This window comes from Terrapene carolina, unplaced genomic scaffold (assembly GCF_002925995.2).
Source record: "Terrapene carolina triunguis isolate 2854851 unplaced genomic scaffold, T_m_triunguis-2.0 Scaffold242, whole genome shotgun sequence".
NCBI lineage: Eukaryota > Metazoa > Chordata > Testudines > Emydidae > Terrapene > Terrapene triunguis.
In genome coordinates this window covers 5,313,828-5,338,296 of record NW_020664593.1, presented here as the reverse complement: position 1 = coordinate 5,338,296, position 24,469 = coordinate 5,313,828, and the positions used below count along the sequence as shown (strand labels likewise).

Sequence of the window (24,469 nt, the reverse complement as noted above, 5' to 3'; positions counted from 1 at the left end):
GGGTCCCCCTTCCTGCACAGCCCCACGCATAGGGTGGGAGGGAGGAAGGGGCGGCTTGAAGGATAGCTGGAATGCTGTATACTCTGGTCACTCTGGGCTGCAGAGCAACCCATTGAGAGCTGCCTTATGTTATAGCAGATTCAGCACCACTTATATTTTTGTAAAGTGTCTAGCACATTTGGGGCCCTACTGTAATATCTATAAAGATTAAATAATATGCCCCATCGCCCCCAGTCAAGTAGAGGTTAATATTTTTTTAAAGGGGATACCATTATATTTTTTAAAAAGTGATTAGAAAACTCTGTTCCTAGTACTCTAAACTTCTTTTACTTTTAGTAAGCTGAGTGTTGTTGTTTACATAGCACTATAAACTGTTTAGTGCTTAACAGAGACAGACAAGACAGGGATCAAATTCTGCTCTCAATTACAGCAGAAGTTTGAGCCCCTCAAACCCAACCCATCTCCACAACTTTTGGGAGCTCCCTCATGGGCCATGTGTGTGGTGAGCCTGTGTCCCCACACGTCTCTGTATCTCTCCCTACTTTCTTCTAGCTCTTCACGAAGCACAGGTACTGTGGCCTTCTGGGTGACTTTCATGATAGGTGTAGGGCTTCCAGAGCATGATTGGGGAACTGGTACAATTTCATGCTGACCTCCATGGTTCTGACTTGCTCAGAGAGCTCCCACAGGCGAAGGGGGGGGTGATGATGCCACGTTGAGCAGCCTTCCCCCCGATTAGTCTCCTTGGAGAACTTACTCAACCCCCAGCACTGGCTTTTCTGAACAATACTCCCACCACCAGATCTGTTGCTCTATGCTCCCCTCTTGGGGTGGGGGAGTATATTCCTTCCTCCTCCTCCCTCAACCATTTTACAGCGTGAAACTTTTTAACAGGTGCATTTTTTTAAATAGGTGAATCTTCAATCATTTGACTTGGCTAAATCATTCATTAGACATCACAATGCCTCGTGAAAGGTTTCCTGACATCTTTAATGGGGCATGTGCATTCTACTAAGTCATTTCCAGCCCTGTTTGACTTTTTGGACTGAACATTTTGCAAGCGGAAGCAGAGACTTCTGGTGAGAAGTAGACAGTATGCATTATGCAACCTGGCTTGTAAAAGCCAGGCAGGCTGGCTGACTGGTACAGTACATGCTACTGCTGCATAACCCGTGTGCCTGTGGGGGCAGGTTCAGAATTGTTGATTTAAAACAAAAGTGTCAATGGATCTCATGGTCTGGGAATGTCTTTAAAGGAGCATGCAGGTAAACTCAGTAGGCCAAATCAGTCCCTGGGTATAACTAACCACTTCAGTGGAGTTACACTGAGAATGAGTCAGCTTGGCCTGTTGTATTTTTCTTGGATGAGATTCCCCCCTTCCCCCTCCCATATGCTTTTGTAGGGTCCTGAATGCTTGCTTCCACCAAAGTCAATGAGAGTTGAAGGCACTTGCACCTGGCAGGAGGCATTCATAACCTCCCAGGACAAGATGATTAGTTATCGTGTCTTTCGTAGTTAAATATTTGCTATCTAGATCCCACAGAAAATATATATATATAATACATATACATACACACACCTCTACCTCGATATAACGCTGTCCTCGGGAGCCAAAAAATCTTACCGTGTTATAGGTGAAACCACGTTATATTGAACTTGCTTTGATCCGTCGGAGTGCGCAGCCCCGCCCCCCCGGAGCACTGCTTTACCGCGTTATATCCGAATTCGTGTTCTATCGGGTCGCGTTATATCAAGGTAGCAGTGTATAAGCAATGTATATCTGAGCAATGGCATGTGTGACTGTGTATATACAGGCTCCCATACACAAATTAAATGTTCAGAACAGCTTTTAAAAATACCTGTCACAATTTCACTGTCTCCAAAAGTGTAAATGGACAGTCGCTAGAAGTTGCCATTACATTGATACTCTCCAGCATGAATTCTAGCCTAATGACATGGAATAGGACTCGGGCAATTCATCTCTCATTTCATTGCACAAGAAAGCAGGGACATTCAAAGTTGCTGCAAGGTAAATTCTGATTTTTTAGATATATTACAGGTAAATTTAACATCAAACACAGACGCACACACTAGAATTTGAAACAGCTTTGAAAATCTCCATCTTTCTGATTGGTAAAAATCCTAGTGATTTCTGCTTTGTAATATGCGTTGTACTGATTGAATTACCTTTTATATTAAAAATTGTAGTTGGTAAAACAGGCACGGACAGGAGAAATGCTGCTTTTGTTTAAGAAAATCCTGTAAAAACAATTAGCAGTTACAGTAAAAGCTTTTTTACCCACTATGTTGGGGAATTGGGAGTACCAGTAAGTGAAGAATGCCAGTTAACTAAGAGGGAAGGAGTTTGGGTGCGGGAGGGGGCTCGGTGCCGGGGATTGGGGACGGGTTTCAGGGTGCTGATCTGGGGGGGCTCTGGTTCACCTCGGGCGGCTCCCCACAAGCGGCAATCTGTCCCTGCTGTTCCTTGGTGGAGGCATGGCAGGGGGCCCTGGGCCCCCCCCCCCCCCCCCCCCGCCCTGAGCGCTGGCTCTGCAGCTCCCGTTGGCCGGGAACTGCGGCCAATGGGAGCTGCAGGGGCTGCCTGTGGGCGGAGGCAGCGCGCAGAGCCGCCTGCTGCGCCTCCGCCTAGGAGCAGCCGGGACAGGTTGTTGCTTGCGGGAAGCCGCCCAAGGTGAGCGCCCCCCAGATCTGGCACCCCAAAACCCATCCCACGCCTCATTTCCCTTCCCCAAGCCCCCTCCCGCACCCAAATTCTCTCCCAGAGCCCGCACCGCAGCCCCACACCCCCTTCCGCATGCCAAACCCCTCGTGGCCATTCCTCTGCCTAGGAGCAGCAGGGACATGTCGCTGCTTCCAGGGAGCCAGGTAGGGAACCTGCTGGCCCCCACCAACTGGACTATAAACCAGACTTTCTGTGAAGATTAGAAATGCTGGTTTATGGAGCTTTCCGGTAGGTACAGGGCCAGATAACACAGCTTTTACTGTATATAGTGCTGTACAAACATTAACTACCCCCCTGCAAGGCAAAGAATAATCCCTGTTTTACAGATGAGGAAATTCAGGCCCAGAGAGGTGAAGTGATTTGGTCAAGGTGTCACAGCAAGTCAGTGGAAGAGCTAGAACATCGGAAGTTCCTGGCTCCCAGTCCTATATGTGGGCCACTAGGCCATGTGTCTTTTGTGTGAGAGGCTGGGTGAGAATATATGGGGTTTCTCAGAGTTTGTAGTAAACGCTGATTTTTTCAGTAGTTAACTTGACCATAAAAAAATTGCCACTGGCTGAAATTAGCACACAGGATCCTAGGTCAGAATCTTTTTTTGTCATACAAGTGGCTTTAAAAATAACTTTTTTCCCCTCCACTCACATAACTCACAATATTTAAATCCTCAGTGCTCCTAGCTGAAATTTCCCTCTGCATTGTCATGCAGTGGGCTGTCAACTAGAGGGCTGCATGTCTGCTCTTCAATGGTGGCTGCGTTTCAGTGGTACTGTATGTATGTACAGTTGCTTGTCTTCATTCCACAGAATTTAGCAATTCAAGAATTGTGTGTTTATATACACATACAGTGGCAATAAATTCTCATGTGCACTCTGCCTGCTAATCCATCTTCCCTGGGATTTATTCTAACAGTCCAACTTCTGAGCTGCTTCAGAAATGCCATTTATAAAACTGTTTTGTTTTTTTTAATTTCCTCCAAAATTATTCTACCTTGAGGCCTAGGGTGGGTGATATTCAACCCTGGACTAGTGGCACATTTGAGGTCTAAGATCTCATAACTCATCAGGTATAGAAGCAGTTGTTTTATACCAGTGAGATGAACAGGGAATTACTCATTCCTATTAGTGTATAAGGCTTTTGTTTCTAGCCTTGGTAGGATGTGAGATATCAGACCTTATAACTGTGTCATTATTATGTATAGAAATGCTATTTTGGGTATCAAGCTTAAACTGTTTCCAGCTCTCGGATGACAAAGCCAAGTGGCTTTTGGGTAACGTTCTTAGTTTAGTAATTCTTGCCAGCTTCTTTATTTTAAATCTCACATGCTGGATGAGACTTGAGCATTGCTGTCCCCTTCCCTTTATGATTGAGAAACATAGGAATAGTAAGACCAAAATAGACCAATGATCCAACTAGTCAGAACTCTTGTTCTAGAACAGAGCAGCTCTGCAGTTCTTTCTCCTTGTCTTACCAGAACAAACCAATGCTGTCTGTAGTTCAGTATCCTGCCTTTGACAGATACTAATGCCATATTACAAAGGAGGCTGAAGAACCCACTGTGCCGCTGGGTAAATGTGTAACCCTATACTCTTGGTGAGAAATTTCTTCCTGACTGTTGGCTGTTGATCAGTTTACGCCCTGAGGCATGAAGACTGATGGCTCCTGTAATTTTTTCCATCCTTGCTAGCATAACTACAAATGTCCTCATTCATACAATTATTTAATCCTTCATTACAATTTTACTAAGCTGTTTGCTTCAACAGCATCCTGCAGCAGTGAGTGCCACAGGATAATTATATGGTGCTGAAGTATTTTCTCCTACTGCTTTTAAAGTTTTGCTTTGTTTTTCTGTTAAGGGAAGGGTTCAGTAAGAGTGCCTGACTGCCTCCTCCCACACACATTTTCCCCTGTACCTTAAAGATGGCCAGGTCCCATCCCCACCTTTGAAAGTCTCTTCTTCACACCCCTCCATTAAGGCGGTCTGAGGGAATGGCTGAGGGATATAAAAATGAGGTGTGTATAGATGTGTCCCAAACTTGCAGTGAGTATGCCCCAAAAATGTAGCTAAATTGAGCCCCATGCACTTTGCTGTGGGTGTTTTTTTCAGGTGAGACTTTCACACCCAAGCTCCTGTCTCCTGCATGGACATTGAGTGCCATGGAAGTTTTAAAGAGCAGATGTTTGTCCCATTGTCTTTGACCAATACTTTCCACACCAGTGCCCTTCTTGCAGGCCGCTTTCCTCCTCAGAGATGGATGCATTTCACTGGTACTGTGTATATATACAGCAAATGAGGCTTTGTCTGTCTTTCATTATTAATTTCTGCACTTTTCCCAGTTTTGGGTCACACACTGATGGCTCCTTTCCATTTGCCAATATTGTGCTTTATGGTGGAACCCTGCATGAGTCGGCTTGTTACTTCTGAATTTAAATTCTGAAGGGAAAAGGAATTCTCAGTCACTGATTAAAAATGAATCCAATAGTACTGATGATGAGTCCCCTGGCCCTGGATCTTGGAACAGATTTGAAGCCTTAACTCTGAATTTGCTGGATCAGTGGCTCTAGAGTCAGACCTTGACTATGCTTTATAATTTTTCTCTCTCTCTGGTGGTTTAATACTCTCTTCATCTGTTGCTTCCGAGTGTTCCATGCAGCGCGGGAACATGGAAAATGTGCTGACTTCAGAGGTCTGCTAACCGGTTATGTCTCCCTGAATGGGGGAGGGGTACAGGGTTCTGCTTCCAGGTGGCAGGTGTGTTCATTTATTACCAGTGGGTGTTGAAAAGTTGTGTTTATTGGTGGGGGCTGTGCAAGCCAAATATTTAGTTTGCAGTCTGACAACCTGTCGGTTATTTCTGCATGAAAATGGGTTTGGAAAAATGTAAGTACAACCTCCGTTTTAGCTCGTGTGATGCTAGTACTATGCTGTAGTACAAGTATCATCTCAGTTTTAGCTACAGCAATGTGACAAAGCAAGCAGTGTTATTAATGGTTAGAGCACGGGACTGGGAGTCAGGACTCTTACCTTCTGTTCCTAGCTCTACGTTATGCTGGGCATGTCACCTGCCTTCTCTCTGTCTAAACTTCTCCATCTGTAAAATGGGGACAAAGATTCTCTGGTTTCAGAGGGTGTGCAGAGGGATTAAAACAAGTCAGAAATTGGCCCTAATGTCAGGGCATGCTGCAGAAGTTTGTTGAGGAGAGAAAAGCATTTTTTTTTTTTTTCAAGGTGTATGTAATGTAACTTCATTGATCGTTTAGGCATGGGATTAAGCTTGTTAGATGAATGGAAGTCTGGGATTAGATTGATCGGGGAAAGGAGTTGATTAGGGCCGCTATAGCCAAGGTTCTTAGCATTATTTGTTTGATTTTGGGGGGAAAAACTTAAATAGGGGAGGAAAAAGAAGAGAGAGAAAGGAATGGAAGGATTGTATATTTTTACAGTAAAACTCATACCTCGACTTTTATTTGTTATACTCCCAAAAGCCAGAGGATTTTGTCCTGCTCTCCTCTAGCCTTCCTCTGGGTAGGAAGCTACCTTTGTGGCTCTGTCTGCCCTATGCAAACCAGGCATTCCAAACAAACCATTGGTGTGAATACACTGAGCTTCTCTCATCTGTACAGCTGCTCGTGTCCACTTGCAGCAGCTGTCCCAAGTGTTCTGCAGGTGGTGGCTGTACCATTCAGTTGCAGCACCTGGGATGAAGTCTGTCATTCAGACTTGGCTGAACTGATGTAGTCTTAAAAGGTCTCTTGCCACGAGAATTGCAACGGCACTTGTTCAGCCTGTCCTCTGAACCCCAACCCTGTGAATGCAGTGCCCCATGTTTGGAAATTACACAGAAGCCCCTGCTCCCAGAAGCAGGGCAAGACAATATGGGGTAGGTACTGGAAGGGTCCTAGAGTGCACTGGTCCTGGTGTGGTTATAAGATGTGCAATGCCATAGGAATAAATGAGGGGACCTGCCACATCATGTAGTTACCCCAAGCGAGGGAACTGTCACAGGGACATCAGAAGTCCCCCTGGTCTTTCTCCTCCCTCCGTTGTCTCCAGTCTTCTCTCTGCTCATTCCTTTTCCTTGCTGCTTACCTCCCTTCCCCCACCTTCCAGCACTAATGGATTTGGACACTGGCAGCGGTTCTAGTTCTGGTGACTAGCATCCGGGTACTGGAAATGCTGATAGCGTTCTGTCAGCTGTTGCTGATAGCTCCTTTTATGGTTACTGCTGGTAGCACTCTTCTTCGTGATTCCACTGGGACAGCTTCTTGTGCTTTCCTGTGGGAGGCAGGGCGAAGGGGCATCAGGTCGGCAATGCACAGTTCCATAGGCATGGCAGCACCCTGGTCGTTGTCTCTGCTTAGCCAGAAAGCAGGGGCATGCAAGTGGAGAATCACACTCACCTGTGAGTTGTGTATGTACTGTAATGTACACATGCGCCTGTAGGGCACAAGGAGATGGGATGGAGACAGGAATGTCTATTTAGGGGCTTAGAGGAAGGATACATTTTCTGTGCATGTGATCATGGTGCAGGAGGATAACAGGTGGCCTGTGCAGGACAATATGGTGTCAAATCCAGGTACCTAACAGTCTCAACAGAGAGGGCTGATATCTGCCATTTTTGTTCACTTCTTATGACTGAGACTATATACATGAAGCATCCCTGACATGCAGCCACCTGTGGGGTAGAAGGTGGCCAGTCAGAGCACAGCAACAACAGAAATCAGGGGATCTTCACATCTTTTCAGAACTTCAAGTTCCGGTCTCCCTTCTCGCCAGCTAGCATAAACTGCACGATATTCAATGTATCTACCTTGGAAGGACAAAGAGTTGGTTTGACTCCTGCTGGGGTTTAAACCTGTGGCTGTAGGGAGTGCATGGATTTCAGGAATGAGGACTAGACAATCCCAAAGCCATACTTTTTAGTAATTGTTTTTGAAGCAACATTACAAGATAATTAAAAATTCTCAATATTCTTATTTGAGAGAATACATAAGCATATTAGACAACTTTTTTATTTAATTGTGCTTTTTAAAATGCTGTTCTACTCTGAAAAGTGACTGTGAAAATGGCATCTTGGGATGTTATATTTGTCTCTTGATGACTCCAGATCAAATTACTCTGTTTACAAGTAAAAGGTATTTTTTTTCTAACTGCCAGCCCTGCAAACTCAAACTAGGATCTGAGAGCTAAGCTGGGTGCTTTTCAGCTTGCACATCATCACCAGCAACAAAGCCTGTGAATAACAAATACTGCCTTCAGTGCAACCCCATTTTGCCTTGGGTTTCAGAGCTACAATTGATAGAAGGTTTTGGCTGTGCATTTGGAACAATTCTGAGAAACAATTCTGCTGGTGGTGCACAAGCCAGAATAGACTCCAGCTCACTCTCCAGTAGTTGTGCTGGCACTGCAGAGGTAACAAGTAAAGAGAAGAACATACTTATTTTTGTCTCAAATGAGCAGCTTGATACACGTAGGGGTCAGGTGTGTTGGAATAAGAGATTATGGGCACTGTTACGCAGTCGCTTTTCAAAGTTGAACCATACCTTAAATGAAATAATTAAAAATCTTAAATATTCTGTTTTTCTTAAAGGAACACTGGCTTTAAGGCCCAAAATGTAGTTTTCAGTCCAAATTCATTCCTGATGTAGCTGCATTGACTTCCCCGGAGTTAAACCAGGGGTGAATCTGGCCCATTTGTGTTTATTAAACAAGTGGGTGGTGTGGAAGTTTTGCTCTTATTTACACCAGGGTACTTTGAGACTGACTCCACTGAAGTCAATAGAATTATATCCACATAAATCTTGAATAACAGAGATCAGAGTTTAGCCCTGTATGTGTGTATAGGGATAAGAAAGGCAGATTTTAAAAAACCTATTGTGAGTAGAATATGTTTTTAATTTAATTGAAAAGGATTTTTATATACACTCTTATTTAACAATGGAAACCCTCCAGCATCTGTGCTAAGGCCTAAAACCAGAAGGTGAAAGTGGCCACTCTGCTTTCAGTGTGCAAGCTGATAAGTAAACAAACTCCATAAATTGCTAGACACAAATTAGATTTGTTAAATTCTTTGCATGAATTATTGAATGTGCAATGGATAACACAGGGAAAGAATTTTTGTAAGTGCCCCTTTAATGCCTATAGTTAAATTACTGGCCCCTGGATATTATGCCCCATAAAGCATTCCTTTAGGGACAATTAGATTAATAGTTTTCCCAGTTTATAAAATAATCTTGTTTTGCTTAAAATGCCTTTTAAAGTTATTCCTTTAATGTTTTAGAGTCTTCCATCCTTCCCTCTCTCATAGTTTATAAGAAGTCTCAGGAAGCTTCAAGTGAGTTCTACAGTATGTATTGCCCCTTCTGTAGGATATATGCTGGTTTGTTATTGTACAGATGCTCATGACTGAAAGTGGCCAGTGGAAAGTCCCCTACATGGCCAATACATCAATTGCACAGAACTCCTTTATTAGTGATTTGCCTTACCTAACCTGTCATAAGCAGGGGGGAGGGATAGCTCTGTGGTTTGAGCATTGGCCTGCTAAACCCATGGTTGTGAGTTCAATCCTTGAGGGGCCGCTTAGGGATCTGGGGCAAAAATCTGTCTGGGGATTGGTCCTGCTTTGAGCAGGAGGGTTGGACTAGATGACCTCCTGAGGTCCCTTCCAACCCTGATATTCTATGATTCTAAGCACAAGTGCTCCACTGAGAGCTTAGTCCATGGCAAATTTGAGGTCTAATAATCATTAGTGACTTAAGAAAAGACAACATCATTTTCTTTTTAAGGTGACTTCAAAGGACTTTTTTTTACAGTTGAACTTGTATCCTCTTTTCCTTCATTACAATAGATTTTAAAAAAAGCCTGTGGTTTCTTTTCTGCTTGTATTTTACCTTAAAATATCAGAAACCTCAAGTCTAGCCTTCCCTAATTTTGCTGGAGAACTTCTTAAAAGGTCTAAAGAAACTACTGCAAGTTTTCATGCATGAATTGAAAAGGCAAAGAGGCTTCCATTCTTCACAATGTTAATTGGTTATTACAGTTCACTTGATATTAACCAAAAAAAGTTTTAAATAAATAACAATTAAAAAAAAAAAGTACTTTCTCTCACAGCCCAGGTTGCTCAACTTTCACTCTCTTGGCTGTAGCTGTGTCACCATTTCACTAGTTCTCCAGGCACCATAATTTCTTCCACTCTAGACAAAACTTGAAATTCTACTGTACAAACATAAACAGGTTAAAAAAGGGGGGAGGTCTTTAGTCCATTAACTCCCCCCCCCCATTTTTGCAGGCCACCTTTACAGAGGCACATGCAAAATAGTCATCTCAAAAACAGCTCAACCGATCTTGTTGAAACTTTATGAAAATTGGCCTTCAGCTGGAGAGTATGCATAAGACATTTTAGTACAAAATGGAAGTTCTTTGAGGACATGTTTAGGGTGGAATGGCTCTTCAGTAAGCTATGTCCATGATGGCAGTGATATGACTCGCTCAACATACTTCTTGGTATCTCTGCCAGCTATGACTACTTAGGATTTTAAAGGAGGTAATAATTGGCTTATAATTAGAGATAGGAGCCATCTGCAAATTTTAAAGCCAGATCCAAATTTTCCTAGAAGTTTGGGGTGTTCGGATGCAGGGCTTTGATTTTCTCAGTTCTTGCTCTAACTTATTGGAAGGTACACTTTTTTGGAAACTTACAAACAGGTCAGTGTGCTTTTAGTCTGGGTTTCACCTTCGAGATCATGATCCTGGAAAGTTGGCCAACGTGGACTGACTTGCAGGACTGAGGCTCCAATTTACAGCTGTCACTCACATTTTGTCTATCTGTTAACCATCAAATCCCACTAAAATCCTGTAAGGATAAGTCATAGATATATTTTAAAAACAATAATCATGGAATTGGTGACTGCTGCGCCAGAAGATCCAGCTTTGTACTATAAATCTGAGCTGCACAGTCTCTATGGATCGATTTTTTTTTTAAAAAAAAAGTAAACACATGCTAGTTTTCAGTTTAAATAAATTAATAAGTTCACATGCATTAAAAAAGCTTGCTTTTATAAAGGGCGGAGAGTGATTGTAAGACATTCACATCTCTCTGGGGTTAATACCATTGAACTTTTGTTTCCTACCTTACAATACACTTGAGATATATACACACACATATATCTTCTACCTTAGGATCCTGTCTGTTCTGGAAATCAAACCATTTTAGTTAGAACCATGTTTAAACATGACTCTTGCTAGCAATGCAGTAATATGGTTTTCTTTGCCAGTGTAGAGTGAGATGCTGTTTTGCTAACACTAGCTGTAGACTAGTCAATAGCTGACACTGTTTGAAGTCCAGTGTACACAGAGCCTCATTATCCACCAACTTCAAAAACTGTTTTCCAACTGTAAATTGTTTTAGAAAATTATGGAGAGCAGCACATCTTTCACAGTTTCTTACATTGAAGCAAAGAGAGGTTCATTTCATTCTTGCTGTTACACTAGAGCACATACTTCTCTAGTCACTAAGCAAAGAAGATCATCTGTCCAGCTTCTCAGCCAACAGAAGGTTATACTGTTCATTGACAGTTCATTTACACAATCACTTCTTAAAGGCATAGTTCTAATATGTCTTAATGTTTACCTGTAAGCACTGTTCCATCCTATTTATTCAGGCAGACAAGGGACCTAAGATTGTTTTAAAGGGTCATTGGCCCCAGAGTATTGGTAGGAGTCCCAGGTGTCACGCCAGAAGTTTCCGTACAAATAAATGTGGATGGGTTGACCTGGTCTCAACTGTGAGGTGGATCACTGGAAGTTTACAGCTTAATTAATACCACTGTTCCCCCTCCCTCCCCTCCCCCCCCTTTCTCCCCTGCAGAGCTGGGAAGGCTTTGGGGTTGTTGTCTGGGTCTCAGGGCAGAGCCTGCTGGAGGCACTGGAAGTGGATCGGTTCCTGGTCATGCCCGGTGGAAGGAGGGGACCCAGTCGGCAGCAGCTAAGCCGTTCAGCTTTGCCTTCTCTCCAGACTTTGGTTGGCGGGAGCTGTGGCAACGGCACTGGTCTGAGAAACAGGTGAGGACAAAACAGTATGGCCCGCAAGACACACTATGATACAGTGAGGAAGTGTTTTCTAGTGGTTAGAGCAAAAGCCTGGAAACCAGGAAGCCTGTGTTCTGTTCTAAGCTCTGTGAAGCAGTCTTACCTAATGGCTGAAGCAGCAGATTGGCAGACCAGAACCTTGAGTTCTTTTCAGTGGCACTGGGAGGGAGTAGCTCTAGTGGTTAGAGCACAAGCTGGGACCCAGGACTCCTGCATTCTATTCTTGGCTCTCTGAAGGAGTGTGGTCTGGTGGTTAGAAGGGAATTCCTAGATTGTCCCCCTGCTGTACCACTGACTGACCCATTTCCTCTTTGTTTTACATTTTAATATCTGTCCCAATGGGAGAATTGTGGCCCTTTCACAAGCATAGCATTCCTCCTGTGTCACTGGAAAGGACAGAGTGATAGAGACTAGGAAGGCACAATTCTCATCTGTTTCCCCAGCAGCAAGATTGGGGGCCGTGAATCCTAGAACTGTGCAATCCTAGCCCGTTCTGCTCTGTTCTCTGCAGTGCTACTGGGGAATCACTGTAATGTGTCCGAGCATAGGCGTGATTCCCCTCTGCTGCGGGTTGGGAGGAAAGCTAGAACAGAAATGTGTGTAGGGGAGATGCGCTGCCACTAGGGTATGAGGTTGGGAAGTAACTTCTCTTCTTTATACCTTAGTCCTCCTCTGTGAAATGGTTATAATAATTCTGACCTCCTGGAGAAGTTGAGAGGCATCTATGGAAGAGGCCAGGGAAGGGTGTCGACCGTGTTAAGATGAGTAGGGAGCATCTTCTTGCCCTGTGCTAGATGTGTGAATGATGCAAACTCTGGTCAGCAGGGTTCTGCTTTCCTTAATCCCATGCCCCCACAGCATTCAGTAATGACCCTGAAACCTTAGGGAGGCAGCTTGAGGCAGCACAGGATGCTGACCCTACAATTAATGGTGTCTGTCTGTTTCAGGAATGGTAGTGCGATCAGCCTCTCAGCTCCTCCCATAACGGCCCTGATCACCCCAGAGCCTGTGCGTCACTGCCGGATCCCTGACCTGCCACTGGACGGGAGCCTTCTCTTTGAATTCCTCTTCTTCATCTACCTAATAGTGGCCCTCTTTATTCAGTACATCAATATCTACAAGACTGTCTGGTGGTATCCCTACAATCACCCTGCCTCCTGCACCTCTCTGGTGAGTTCCCCATTGTGACGTTCCCTGGTGTTCTCTGGACTGGTGATCTGCTAGGTCACTCCAATCCTCGACTCTGGGAGCCAGCCTTACCCCTGCTGTGCTGTGAGAACCCCCACTGCCTGGTTGTTCACGCACAGCCTCTAGCATAGGGGTAGGCAACCTATGGCACGCGTGCCGCCTTCGGCACGCGAGCTGATTTTCAGTGGCACTCACACTGCCTGGGTCCTGGCCACCAGTCCGGGGGCTCTGCATTTTAATTTAATTTTAAATGAAGCTTCTTAAACATTTTAAAAACCTTATTTACTTTACATACAACAATAGTTTAGTTATGTATTATAGACTTATAGAAAGAGACCTTCTAAAAACGTTAAAATGTATGACTGGCATGCGAAACCTTAAATTAGAGTGAATAAATGAAGACTCGGCACACCACTTCTGAAAGGTTGCCAACCCCTGCCTAGCATGTAAGCTGCTCCCAGCTACATGAGTGAGCACTTTTGGCCAGCCGCTGCTTGGATTGTGCAACCGAATGACACTAGCCAATATCTCCAGTCCCAGATACAGCCCTAGGAACCTCCGTATTGCATTGTCCAGTTATGCCTGCTGGACGCTGCAAGCTTATATGAGTTCGTCAATTTAACAAAGAAATTCATATGTAGCAGGCTTGTTATCCCAAGGGGAGTCTCTGGCATGCTTCAAACCAAAAGCACTGCTTCAGGTAGAATAAACAAACAAACTTATTAACTACAAAAGATAGATTTTAAGTGATTATAAGTCAAAGCACAAGAAGTTAGATTTGGTCATATGAAATAAAAGCAAAACACATTCTAAGCTGATTTTAACACTTTCAGTGCCCTTACAAATTTAGATGCTTTTCACCACAGGCTGGCTGGTTGCCCTTCAGCCAGGCTCTCCCCTTTGATCAGCACTTCAGTCGCTTGGTGGTGGTGTCTGTAGATGGAGGTGGAAGAGAGAGAGCATGGCAAACGTCTCTCCCTTTTATCATGTTGTTTCTTCCCTCTTGGCTTTGCGCCCCCTCCTCCCCCCCCCAAGTCAGGTGAGCATTACCTCATCGCAGTTCCAAACTGACCAAGGGAAGGGGAGTGACTCCACTCGAGAGTCCAACAGATCTTTTGTTGCTGCCTAGGCCAGTGTCCTTTGTTTCTGTCAGGCTGGGCTTGGTTTGTCCCATACATGGCCTGATGAGGTGTGAACTGCCCCTTTGCTCCTGGAGAGTTTTTGCCTGGGCTTGTTTTAAGTCATGAGGACACATTTTCAGCCTTATAACTATATACATGAAATTACAACCTATGACATTACTACAACAACAATGCTCAGTGCATCATGAGCCTTCTGAAGACACCCGACATAACAAACTTTGCATTGGATACCACACAATTATATTATAAGGATGAACATGGGGGTGCAGGGTGTTCCCCTGCGGTACAGAGTGTCACACCTATCCGCAGAGAGCCTGTGTCTCCCCATTACACAGCTTCTCCTTGTGGCTTCTTCAATCCAGAGATCGCCGAGCATTTGACATAAGTGAGCGAAATAAGCCCCACAATCTGCCAATCCGGTAGGGTTATAGAGGTGAAGGGACTTAGTCCTTTAGTTGACCTGCAAGGTCCCTTAGCGGAAATTGTAGATGAAAATGTTGATCTGATATTTACCAGTTCTAGTTTGCACCTTGGTTTTGGAATGGAGCAAAGGGTCTGTTAGACTCCTGGCTCGTGGGGTGGCTACTCCTGTAGTCAAAACCAACTGAGACCAACAGAAACCACTTGAAGAAGATAGCTGGAATTTCCATGAGAGTCACAGAGCAAATCAGCAGCAGAGTTAGGAATAGATACAGGAGACGGATACACTGATATACAACAGCTGTGGATCTCCACTGACTTCAGCTCTCCCGAGTTTAATGTAGGCCTTAAGCACCAACATTGCCCTATTGAGTCAGACTGGGTTGGCCCAGCAAGGTGAGCATCCTGCCTTTGGGTAGTAGCTTATACCTGAAGCTTCCAAGGAGGACAAACCTCCTCAGAATGCACCTAGTCAGTTAAGCAATACTGCACACGGGGTGGGTGGTAATCCTCCTTTGAAGCATGAGATTTTGATTTGACTTCTCAGTATTCATACCTATAAACATTATTGGCAATGAAATTATTTCGCTGTTTGTTTGAAATTCAGCTACAGTACAGGCCTGATCACTCTTCTCTGTGAAAAAAGAATGTTTTGTCTTAGACCTTCTCTGTGAAATCCACCTTAGTTTTGTCATCTCTGCCCCTATCAGAAGCCAAACGTTCTCATTCACTCAAGGAACTTCCAGGTACCAGACACCAAGTTCAGTGGCACCCAGGCTTAGCCCATTGAACAACTGTATTGGCAGTTTCCAAGGAGCCCAAAAGCTGTATCTAATTTGATACTACTGCAGCTGCTGTTAACTTTAATACAGAGCTGTGGCCTGTGGAGATGACAGTTCTCAAATCAAGCTGGAGTATTGCCTGCTGGAACTTGTAGTCTCCACAGCCCATATTGCTGCCTAAAGAACAAGGCAGGCTGCCTTGCAGAATTCTGGGAACGGCATTCTGGAAACCCTGTTTCTGGTTGGTAATCTTACCTTTCCAAGAGAATTTGTGCGCAGTGCTCCTCAAGATGCTACTGACTATAGATCTATCTTTGGCTCAGGGTTTCCTTTCTAAGCTATAGTTGTTAAGGGAGGCAGGACCTGTGTATAGTGAATGTCTTGCTTCCTCACTCCCCAGGGGACTTCAGTGTGATGAATTTGTTAGCTTCTCTTCCCCCACAACTGGCAGACTTGGTGCTTGCTCATCAGAGCTCTTGGTTCTCCCCCTCCAGCCAGCCGAGCAGCCCTACCCCCGCCAGGTAGGTTTCACTGGTGCCTTCGCCTGGTGTAAACCTTTTCCTTTTCCTCCTTTAGAATTTTCACCTCATTGATTACCACCTGGCGGTGTTCATCACAGTGATGCTGGCACGGAGGCTGGTGTGGGCCCTCATCTCCGAGGTAACAGTCTGCAGTTGCTTCCTCTACCACATCTAGATACTGGTCGTAGAGAGGTCTTTAGTGAGCTGAGTGAATTCATGTGTGGGGAGGAACACTACGGGTGTGAAGGGCTGAGCACGCTGCTTTGATGGTGCCCATGGAACTCCCCCTTTACCTCTGGGCTGTGCTCTGCTCCCTGGCTCCCACCTGCCCTGTAGCATTCAGGACCATCCTGGCCTTTTTGTTCTCTCTTTGAGAACTGGGAGGAGGTGAAATGGTCTCACTTCCTCTGTGGGAGTCATCTGGCTGCAGGCATTTGGGAGGAGCAGTGAAGGGGATTGCAATAGTTGAGTCAGGAGGCAGTGAAGGAGAGAATAGGTTGTTCAACCAAGGCTAAATTCTGATGATGATCTAGAGGGGAAAATAGGAGATTTCCAAACAAGGGAAATGTCAGAGATTCGAGGGAGTTCAAGGTCATGGCTAACTCTGAGTTGGGTATAAAATAAAGGCTGAGAAGTTAGTGAAATAGGAAGCATGCGTAGCTGGTAGACCTGCTCTTCTTCAGCTCTGGTTGCTTTTCATAAGCCTCCCAGGAGCACAACATTCCTTGATTTCACTGAGAATTGTGTCTGTGTATTTGAGGGCAGAAGTGGTCCAAGTTTGGGCTAGGAAAGATCACTTGGGCCGCCAACAGTTTTGCAAAGTGAAAAGACAAGTGCTGGAAGCTCTAGCCACTGGGATAGTTAAAGCTGGGACAGACAGAGCACTGGAGAACGTATACTAGGGAGCAATCCTGCCCTGCTCAGCAGGTGACTGGATTAAGTGGGACCTCAAAAGCTCTTCTCCGTCTCTGAGTTCTATCATTTCCACTTAGAATATCGTCCTCAATAATACCTCCCCTAGACCGTTCTTGGATTTCTATGATGATGGGGCCTTGAAACCCCTTGCTGAGGCATCTCTTACATTGCCTGCTCAATTGCTGACTCCTAAGAAATTTTTCTTAATATAATCTGCCCTGACTTCTTTGGAGACCACAAATAATTCCCTTATTGCAACCTTATCTTCTCCTTGCAAGACTGCAGCCTGTACATTTGCTGGAGTTGGGGGAGAGAATGTTCAAAACTCAACATGTGTCTCATCATCATGGAGCAATAATGGGCTAACAAAATACTTGTTTCCTACTTTGCGGTTCAACTTTAAAAGGCCCTATTCTAGGAATAACGTAGCACAGGGGTCGTAAACCTTCAGCACGTAGCCCATCAAGGTAATCCGCTGGCGGGCCACGAGACATTTTGTTTACGTTGACCGTCAGCAGGCACGGCCCCCTGCAGCGCCCAGTGGCCGTGGTTCGCCTTTCCTGGCCAATGGGAGCTGTGGGAAACTGCGGGCTGCAGGAACGTGTTGGCCTGTCACTTAAAGTGGGTTCAGGCTGAGCTCTAAATAGTCACTAATATTTTGGATTGTCCCAAAGAATGAGATATAAGAGCTACCTCCCAACACCCCATACCATCAGTGATGTGAGGAGATCTCTGTTCCTGGGGTAGAGGGCAGCAGTCACTCCACCTCCTGCTGGAATCCTGCTGACCCTCTTTCTTCCCCTCAAGTGCCTGCCACATAGTCATACCGTGGCACTAGGTAATTCTTTTTTCTGGGTTTTGAATTTGCAGGCCTCTCAGGTGGGCGCAACGTCAGTGATTCACTACCTGGCACTGATTATGGCGCGCCTGGTGCTGCTCACGCTGTGCGGTTGGGTGCTCTGCTGGACTCTGGTCAATCTCTTCCGCAGCCATTCTGTGCTCAACCTCCTCTTCTTGGGCTACCCGTGAGTATTGCCCTTATCTTGGGGAAAGGACGGGGCCATGAGCCCTGGTGGAGGTGGGCGATGCGTGGCCGCAGCCATGTTAGGAATGTTGTATGGAGAAGAGCTGCTGACCTGTGACCCACGTTGGAGGGGTGTGTGGATAGAGGAGCTCCTGGCTTCTGAGCCCCAGTTGAGTAGGAGTGGGGGAGGGAGGGGTCTGAAGGAGAGGGGAGCCATTAGCCCTGGAGCCATGGAGAGAAGTGGTGGATGTACTGTTAGTAGTAAGTGAGTTTATTGAACCTCTGAAGCCTGTGGGTGGGCTCACGGGTCCTAGCCAAGAATTTTAGAGAGAGAACTCTGTGCCACGCAGAGGCTCCGTACCTTACAAGTTGAAGGGAGGAGACCATTGGGCTCTGAGTACCAGACAGCACTGGCTCCCATGGGGTTTCTCCCTGGAGCATGCTTGTGTCTGCTCAGTGATGGCATTTGGTCTCACGTGTGGACAGCAGCCGTCTCACCCTCCTTTCCCACAGGTTCGGTGTCTACGTTCCCCTGTGCTGCTTCCACCAAGACAGCAGAGCGCAGCCCCTCCCAACGGACTGCAGCTACCTGGTGCAGGATCAGATGGTGGATGACGGGACCACAGGCGTTGGCAGCCTGGTCAAACCCAAAGACTTCCTCTCACTCCTGCGGGAGTCCCTGAAAGAACAGTTCAATAACCCTACGGCCATCCCAACCCACAGTTGCCCCCTCTCCCCGGACCTCATCCGCAATGAGGTGGAGTGCCTGAAAGCGGACTTCAACCGCAGGATCAAGGAGGTTCTCTTCAACTCCCTCTTCAGTGCCTACTACGTGGCCTTCCTGCCGCTGTGCTTCGTGAAGGTAGCTGTTGTCCAGCTCCGGCGCTCTCTCCCCCATTTCCCCCCGTCGCTGCTGCCACCTCAGTTTTGCACGAAATCGTTGACGTGCCAGATTACTGGTTAATCCCCTTTTCTCTGTCTCCCCTTTGGCAGCCTGGATGGTGGAGTGTGGCTGCATCTGGAATGCACTAGTACCGCTCCTGGTTGGCGGATAGGTATTGCCATACATGTGATGCACCCGTGGTCTCCTCCCCGTTTACTAACCCCCGTTCTCTTCCCCAGACCGACAGATAACTGTGGTCATGCCACAAGTGGGCACCAGCTGCCATGTTCACCTCCCAAGTTTTGCCAAAGGTTGGGGTGTGCGTGTTCGGATCTGGGGTTTGGTTCGGCCTGTCGTAGAACAGGGCCAGCAGGGAAGTCTGGACCTGAGCCAAAGACCTGAGGTGTTGGTGCCGGGGCTGTGTTTTGGTTCTCTAAATTGTGCCAGGTTCAGTGTCTATTAACTAAGAAATCAGAGACTTCCACAGCCAACCCAGTTTCTGTTGTCCATTGTTGTGTGACAGGAGCTTGTTAAGATTGTCTGATCATTAATCTGCTGCAATGAAGGGAAAGGGCTTCACAGTCCATGGCGCGACCCTGGTCCATGTACACTCCATGGCTCAGCTACCCTTCTGGTATCAGCTGCTGGGAGAGGAGATGCACAGGTACATCACAGGCTGCATCATCCCCTGCCCATTCTCCTCTAGGCCCAGGAGAAGGAACTCTGAGGTGTCTCCTAGGTGGTAACCCTCCGAACTCACTGGCTTGGCAGTGCATGCCTGTGAAGTCTGGAGCTGGTCTTCTGGTTGCACACAGCACCCCCCTGTGCTCTCTGCTGGGACATGCCAGTGGTGCTAACTTCCCATCCGGTCTCTTGCAGAGCACCCAATACTACGACATGCGCTGGTCCTGCGAGCACCTCATCATGGTGTGGATCAACGCCTTCGTTATGCTCACCACGCAGCTGCTTCCCCCCAAGTACTGCGACCTGCTGCACAGATCGGCCGCCCACCTGGGCAAGTGGCAGAAGCTAGAACACGGCTCATACAGCAACGCCCCACAGCACATGTAAGTGCAGGCTGGGAGGGGTCAGTGCGCTCTCCCCATTAAACAAGGGCATTCTAAGATGCGGCTGTTCTTTGCCTGCTGGGTTTACAGTGGCGAAGCTTCTCCATTCCTCCTAGTATTAGATTGAAAGGTCATGGCTGTTCTGCTCTGTCCGTGCTGCCAGGGCCAGCACTGCCCACCCCTGAGCACTGTCAGCTTCCTCGTGGCAGTGCCCTAGCAGCGCTGGCTCTTGTTCCCTTGGGACTCTCTCTCACGCTCTTGCCACCACCTGGAGCAGTTAGTTCACACCGGGTGGTGGGATGTTTTCCGAACAGCCCCACTGACACTAATACAGAGTGCTCTTGGTTCTTATGGTGGGAGCCATTTGGGCCTTGTGGTAATGGGTAAGGTTAAGATTTTGTCACGTTTTAGAAAAAGTCACAGACAGGTTGTGGGCAGTACATCCATGGAAGCCCATGACCTGTCTGACTTTTAGTAAAAATAATGTTAGGGGAGGGCTGACAGGGGATGACTGAATTCTGGGGAGGAGGATGAGAGCCCAAGACCTGCTGTGGGGAGGTCCAGCACCCGCTCGCTCGGGGATCCAGGGTTCCCCCGCTGCCTGCGACGGCTTGGAGCTGTGGGACCGGTGACTGGGAGCTGGTGGGGGTCCCCTAAAGGCTGGGAACTCCGGCCCTGCTGCCCCGGGGCTGAGGTGGAAAATGTCATGGAGGTCACAGAATCCATGACCTCTGTGACATCTTATCCTTATTAATGGGGCTCTGCTTGGTCCTATTCCTGACTTCATATTAGACTCCCTCTGTGATCTTGTCACCACTCCATGTCTCTGTTTCCCTGAAAGGAATAATGATACATCCCTGCTTTTGGCAGGTGCACTGAAATTCTCTCATGAGACATGAGCTCTTGAGCTGATCTAGGCAACACACACTCAACAACACCCCCCCCCCCCCCGACCATCACCACCCACTGCCTCCTTTAGGCTAATGGCAGGTCTCTTTCTTTTTCTCCTCAGCTGGTCAGAAAGTACGATCTGGCCACAGGGCGTGCTGGTGCGACACAGTCGATGCCTGTACAAGGCAGTAGGGCCTTACAATGTAGCAGTGCCTTCAGATGTCTCCCACGCCCGCTTTTATGCAAGTATCTCTTCTCCTGATGTGTCATTCTGGGAGTGGGAGGCGGGGTTGAGCACCGCTGCAGTAGCGCAGGTTGAGATGAGACTGAATTGAAAGTCAGGCAGAAGGAATAAACTGGATTCTTTAATCCAGCAAAGCCAGGGCCTGGTCCCACCCTTTTCTTAATTTCCTGCTCTTTCCCTCGGGGCCCTCTAAAGTTTTCTAGTGTGCACTGCAAACTGGCACTAGATACAGAGCTCCACTTCTGCCATAAACACATACTTTATAGATTTGTTGCACTCTTGGTGCTAAACCTCTTACTGAAACAACTGCAGGTTAGTGACTAGCAAAGAATAAGATTTAAGGTGGTTGGACTGCTTTTAGTTTGAGTCCCCAGAAGGCCTGGCTTTCTTTCCTAATTATAGGTCCCCTTTATTTTCTTTTCTCTCGGTTCAAGTAGTTTTGTTTTAAACATATGTGCCCCCTGTAGTTTTGCAAACGTTTAATTCTAGATGTGGCCTGGTGCCAGCTGCTGCTGCCCTGACCGCTGAAAATGGCAAAAGAATTGAAATTCAAAGTTGCTCTGGTACTTTGAGGGCCTGGCAGTTCAGCAGAGTGGGAGGGAGAGATGGAGCCTGTATTGTCTGTTGCAGTGTGCACCTAGGTTAACATGCACCAGTTTGGGGCCCGTGTTTAACACACGGGTGAATCTCAGTTCAGCTCCTAGGGGTGAAGTGGCTGTGTCCCAAATGGGCACTCTTGTTGGCAGTCACAGCAAAAAGGCCAACGATTGAATGAGCCACAGAGAGCGAACTCTCCTGTCAGTCAGGGTTGGAAGGGGAAGGGATTTCAGCCCTGGGTAATCTCCTTCTGCTGGTTCTGGGCAGAGGGGCTTTCTACTCACAGCGCTCAGCTAACTTGAAAGCACTTTCAAGTCCACAGCAGCAGCATATGCCATTAGCCATTCTCCAGCACAGTAACGCATTACAAAGCAGGGAATCCAGATTGCGAGAGCATTTTTCTTGGCTAGCAGCTGATCTGGACATTACAGAGTATTTACCCCAATGCCCCAGGCCCTACAACCGCTACAAAAATACTCTGTCAGCTTCTTTACCAGAGCAAACCACAAATATGCAGCTTTTTCCCCCCCCCTGCAGTTCCTCTTTCACCGTCCATTACGGCTGCTCAACCTGCTTATCCTCATCGAAGGCAGCGTCGTCTGCTACCAGCTGTACTCCCTGCTGCGCTCGGAGAAGTGGAACCACACCCTCTCCATGGCCCTCATCCTCTTCTGCAACTACTACGTCTTATTTAAGCTCCTTCGGGACCGGATAGTATTGGGCAGGGCCTACTCTTACCCCCTCAACAGCTACGGACTCAAGGCACATTAACCTGCCAAATGCACCAAGGGGTGGGGGGGGAGGGAGGGAACCTCAGAAAAACTATTTTCGTACAGTTCTATTTTTTTCTTGCGCTGTTTATAAATATTTAAGATATTTTATATTTTGTATACTATTGTTTTGTGGGGTGGGAAGGGGGCAAGTGGCAATTAAATGTCGCTTTATAAACAAGGTGTTATTTTATATATATATATCTATAAAATCAGTGTGTATATACCGTATATCTATATCCATACATACAGTTATGTGAAGCAACAGGCTTGTGCGTGTGGTCACTGTGTCTGCTTTGCTCACACAATCGCACTGCCACTGTCTCTTAAGCCCTCTCTTGGGGAGCAGGGGGAGAGGGCAGGAGGAGTCTGTTACCAGGTAGAGAACTTGTCTCCTACTGTGGGAGTGTGAAAAAACCCAATGGTGGAGACTAATCAACAAAGGGAACTAAAACTAGGGGATTTCCAGAGGATTTCCTCTGACTGCTTAGTACCAAGAGCCTTGCGCCCAGACACATGCTGCTCTGGGACATGCATGTCCCTCTGGTGACCGAGAGAGGAAAAGCATTTTGCTGCTCTAGCAGGTCAGTGCCAGGGCTTAGCACAGAAGCTAGGACTAAATCCACAAAGGAACTTAGGCAGTGCAATGCTGAATCTAACAGGTGCTCGGGTGCCTGCCTAGTAGAATCCACAGCCCTGCGTTAGGTACCCAAGAATGGGATCCATGAGAGGCAGCAAGCTGAAACAGGAGCCTTCACAAAGGGACATGAGCATCTAGTTCTAGTTTGGAGGAAAGCACCTCCCTCTCATCATGACCCTTCTCCTTTAGTTAGGTGTCTGGCTCATCACAAAAAACAGTGATAGTGGTACAGTATTAGCCCTGGGGTAAGAGCACTCAGCTGGGATGCGGGAGACCCAGGTTCAGGATCTCCCTCTGCCTGATAGGGAGCAGGGATTTGAACTCGCATCTCTCATAAGTGCTCTGACCCCTGAGTTCTGGGATATTATGCTGTAGATCTCTTGTCATGCTCCCTACCACTTTGTACAAATAATGGAATGGTCATTAAGGCCAGAGAATGAGTGACTCTAGTGCTTAGCAAGTAGGCTTGGCAGCACTGGATTTTTCTTTTTACAATTTCACTGGATAATAGCAATATTTGTTTTTAAGCATTTTTATCTATTTACATTTTCAGAGTTGTGCAAAATTAGGGGGGTGTCAGACAATTATTTAATAAGAGTTGCTGTTGATTCAGAAAGTTGAAGCTTTAGCTGTTCACACAAATTGTCAACACCACCTATCAAAATAGAGTAAATAGCCTTCAATCAGACTCCTAAAGTCAAGAGATTTTTCTTACTTTGCCCATCTATAAATTACAGTTATTACTGGAAGTATTTTTTCCATCAGTCTGTGTGTGTGTGTTGGTGAAATCGACATTTACCAATAAAAGTCTAATCCTCCTCCCAAGCCTATCAGTACGTTAGAGCACTCCTCTAGGACACGGGAGGCCCAAGTTCAAGACCCTGTTCCTGACCACCTACCATTTCAGGCCCTGCAATCAAGCCAAGTGGGGTAATGCTTGGTTTGAGGATCTTCCTGGGGCTCTGGGGCCCAGCTTGAGGAATCTGTGCACATGCTCAGCCACAGATTTTTAGATGCCAGGGGAATCTGGACACCTACAAGATTAGGAGGTAGCTGAGTGAGGGTTTTGAGGATCTACATTTTGGATTTTATGTACCTAAAGTGGCAGTTAGGCATCTAAATCACTTTGTGGATCTAGCCCTCACTCAGAATTGCTGTTAACTAACATAGGGCTTGCTGGGAGACACCCTGCCCATTGATTTTCTTCCAGAGGCTAAGGGGATGTGAGCCCTTCCACCTGGAGGGATTTGATTCTTCTCTTCAGAGCAGAAGAGGAGTTCCCCTGGTTTAGAGAATGGGCCAAACTCAAACCAGGTCTTGAACTCCAATGGCACTGGAGTGGACTTGAAGCAGTTTAGGTCCCCCCCACCCCACCGACAGCTTATAACACCCCAGTGATGGGAACTTTCTAAAGGCATATCAGGACATACTTTACATAAATTTGAATCAGAGCAAATCTGTTTCCAGCACCCCCTGGCCCTCTTCACAGCAACCTTTTGAGGTCACCACTGCAAATAGAGACCCTCAGTCACCTACAAAGAGCAGACTTAGCAGAGA

At 46.5% G+C, this 24,469-nt stretch overlaps 1 protein-coding gene across 1 annotated transcript in view; it reads left to right on the top strand.

Annotated features, from left to right (window-relative positions):
* TMEM39A (transmembrane protein 39A) overlaps positions 1-22,469 on the top strand; it is a 29,020-nt gene extending 6,551 nt beyond the window's left edge. The window contains exons 2-9 of the mRNA XM_024198406.3: positions 11,608-11,801; positions 12,776-12,998; positions 15,937-16,020; positions 17,667-17,821; positions 18,334-18,682; positions 19,583-19,770; positions 20,783-20,903; positions 22,040-22,469. Coding sequence (XP_024054174.1) covers positions 11,689-11,801; positions 12,776-12,998; positions 15,937-16,020; positions 17,667-17,821; positions 18,334-18,682; positions 19,583-19,770; positions 20,783-20,903; positions 22,040-22,273 — 1,467 coding nt within the window. The 5' untranslated portion in view covers positions 11,608-11,688 and the 3' untranslated portion in view covers positions 22,274-22,469. The remainder of the gene's footprint in view (positions 1-11,607; positions 11,802-12,775; positions 12,999-15,936; positions 16,021-17,666; positions 17,822-18,333; positions 18,683-19,582; positions 19,771-20,782; positions 20,904-22,039) is intronic.
* The last annotated feature ends 2,000 nt before the right edge of the window (positions 22,470-24,469 follow it).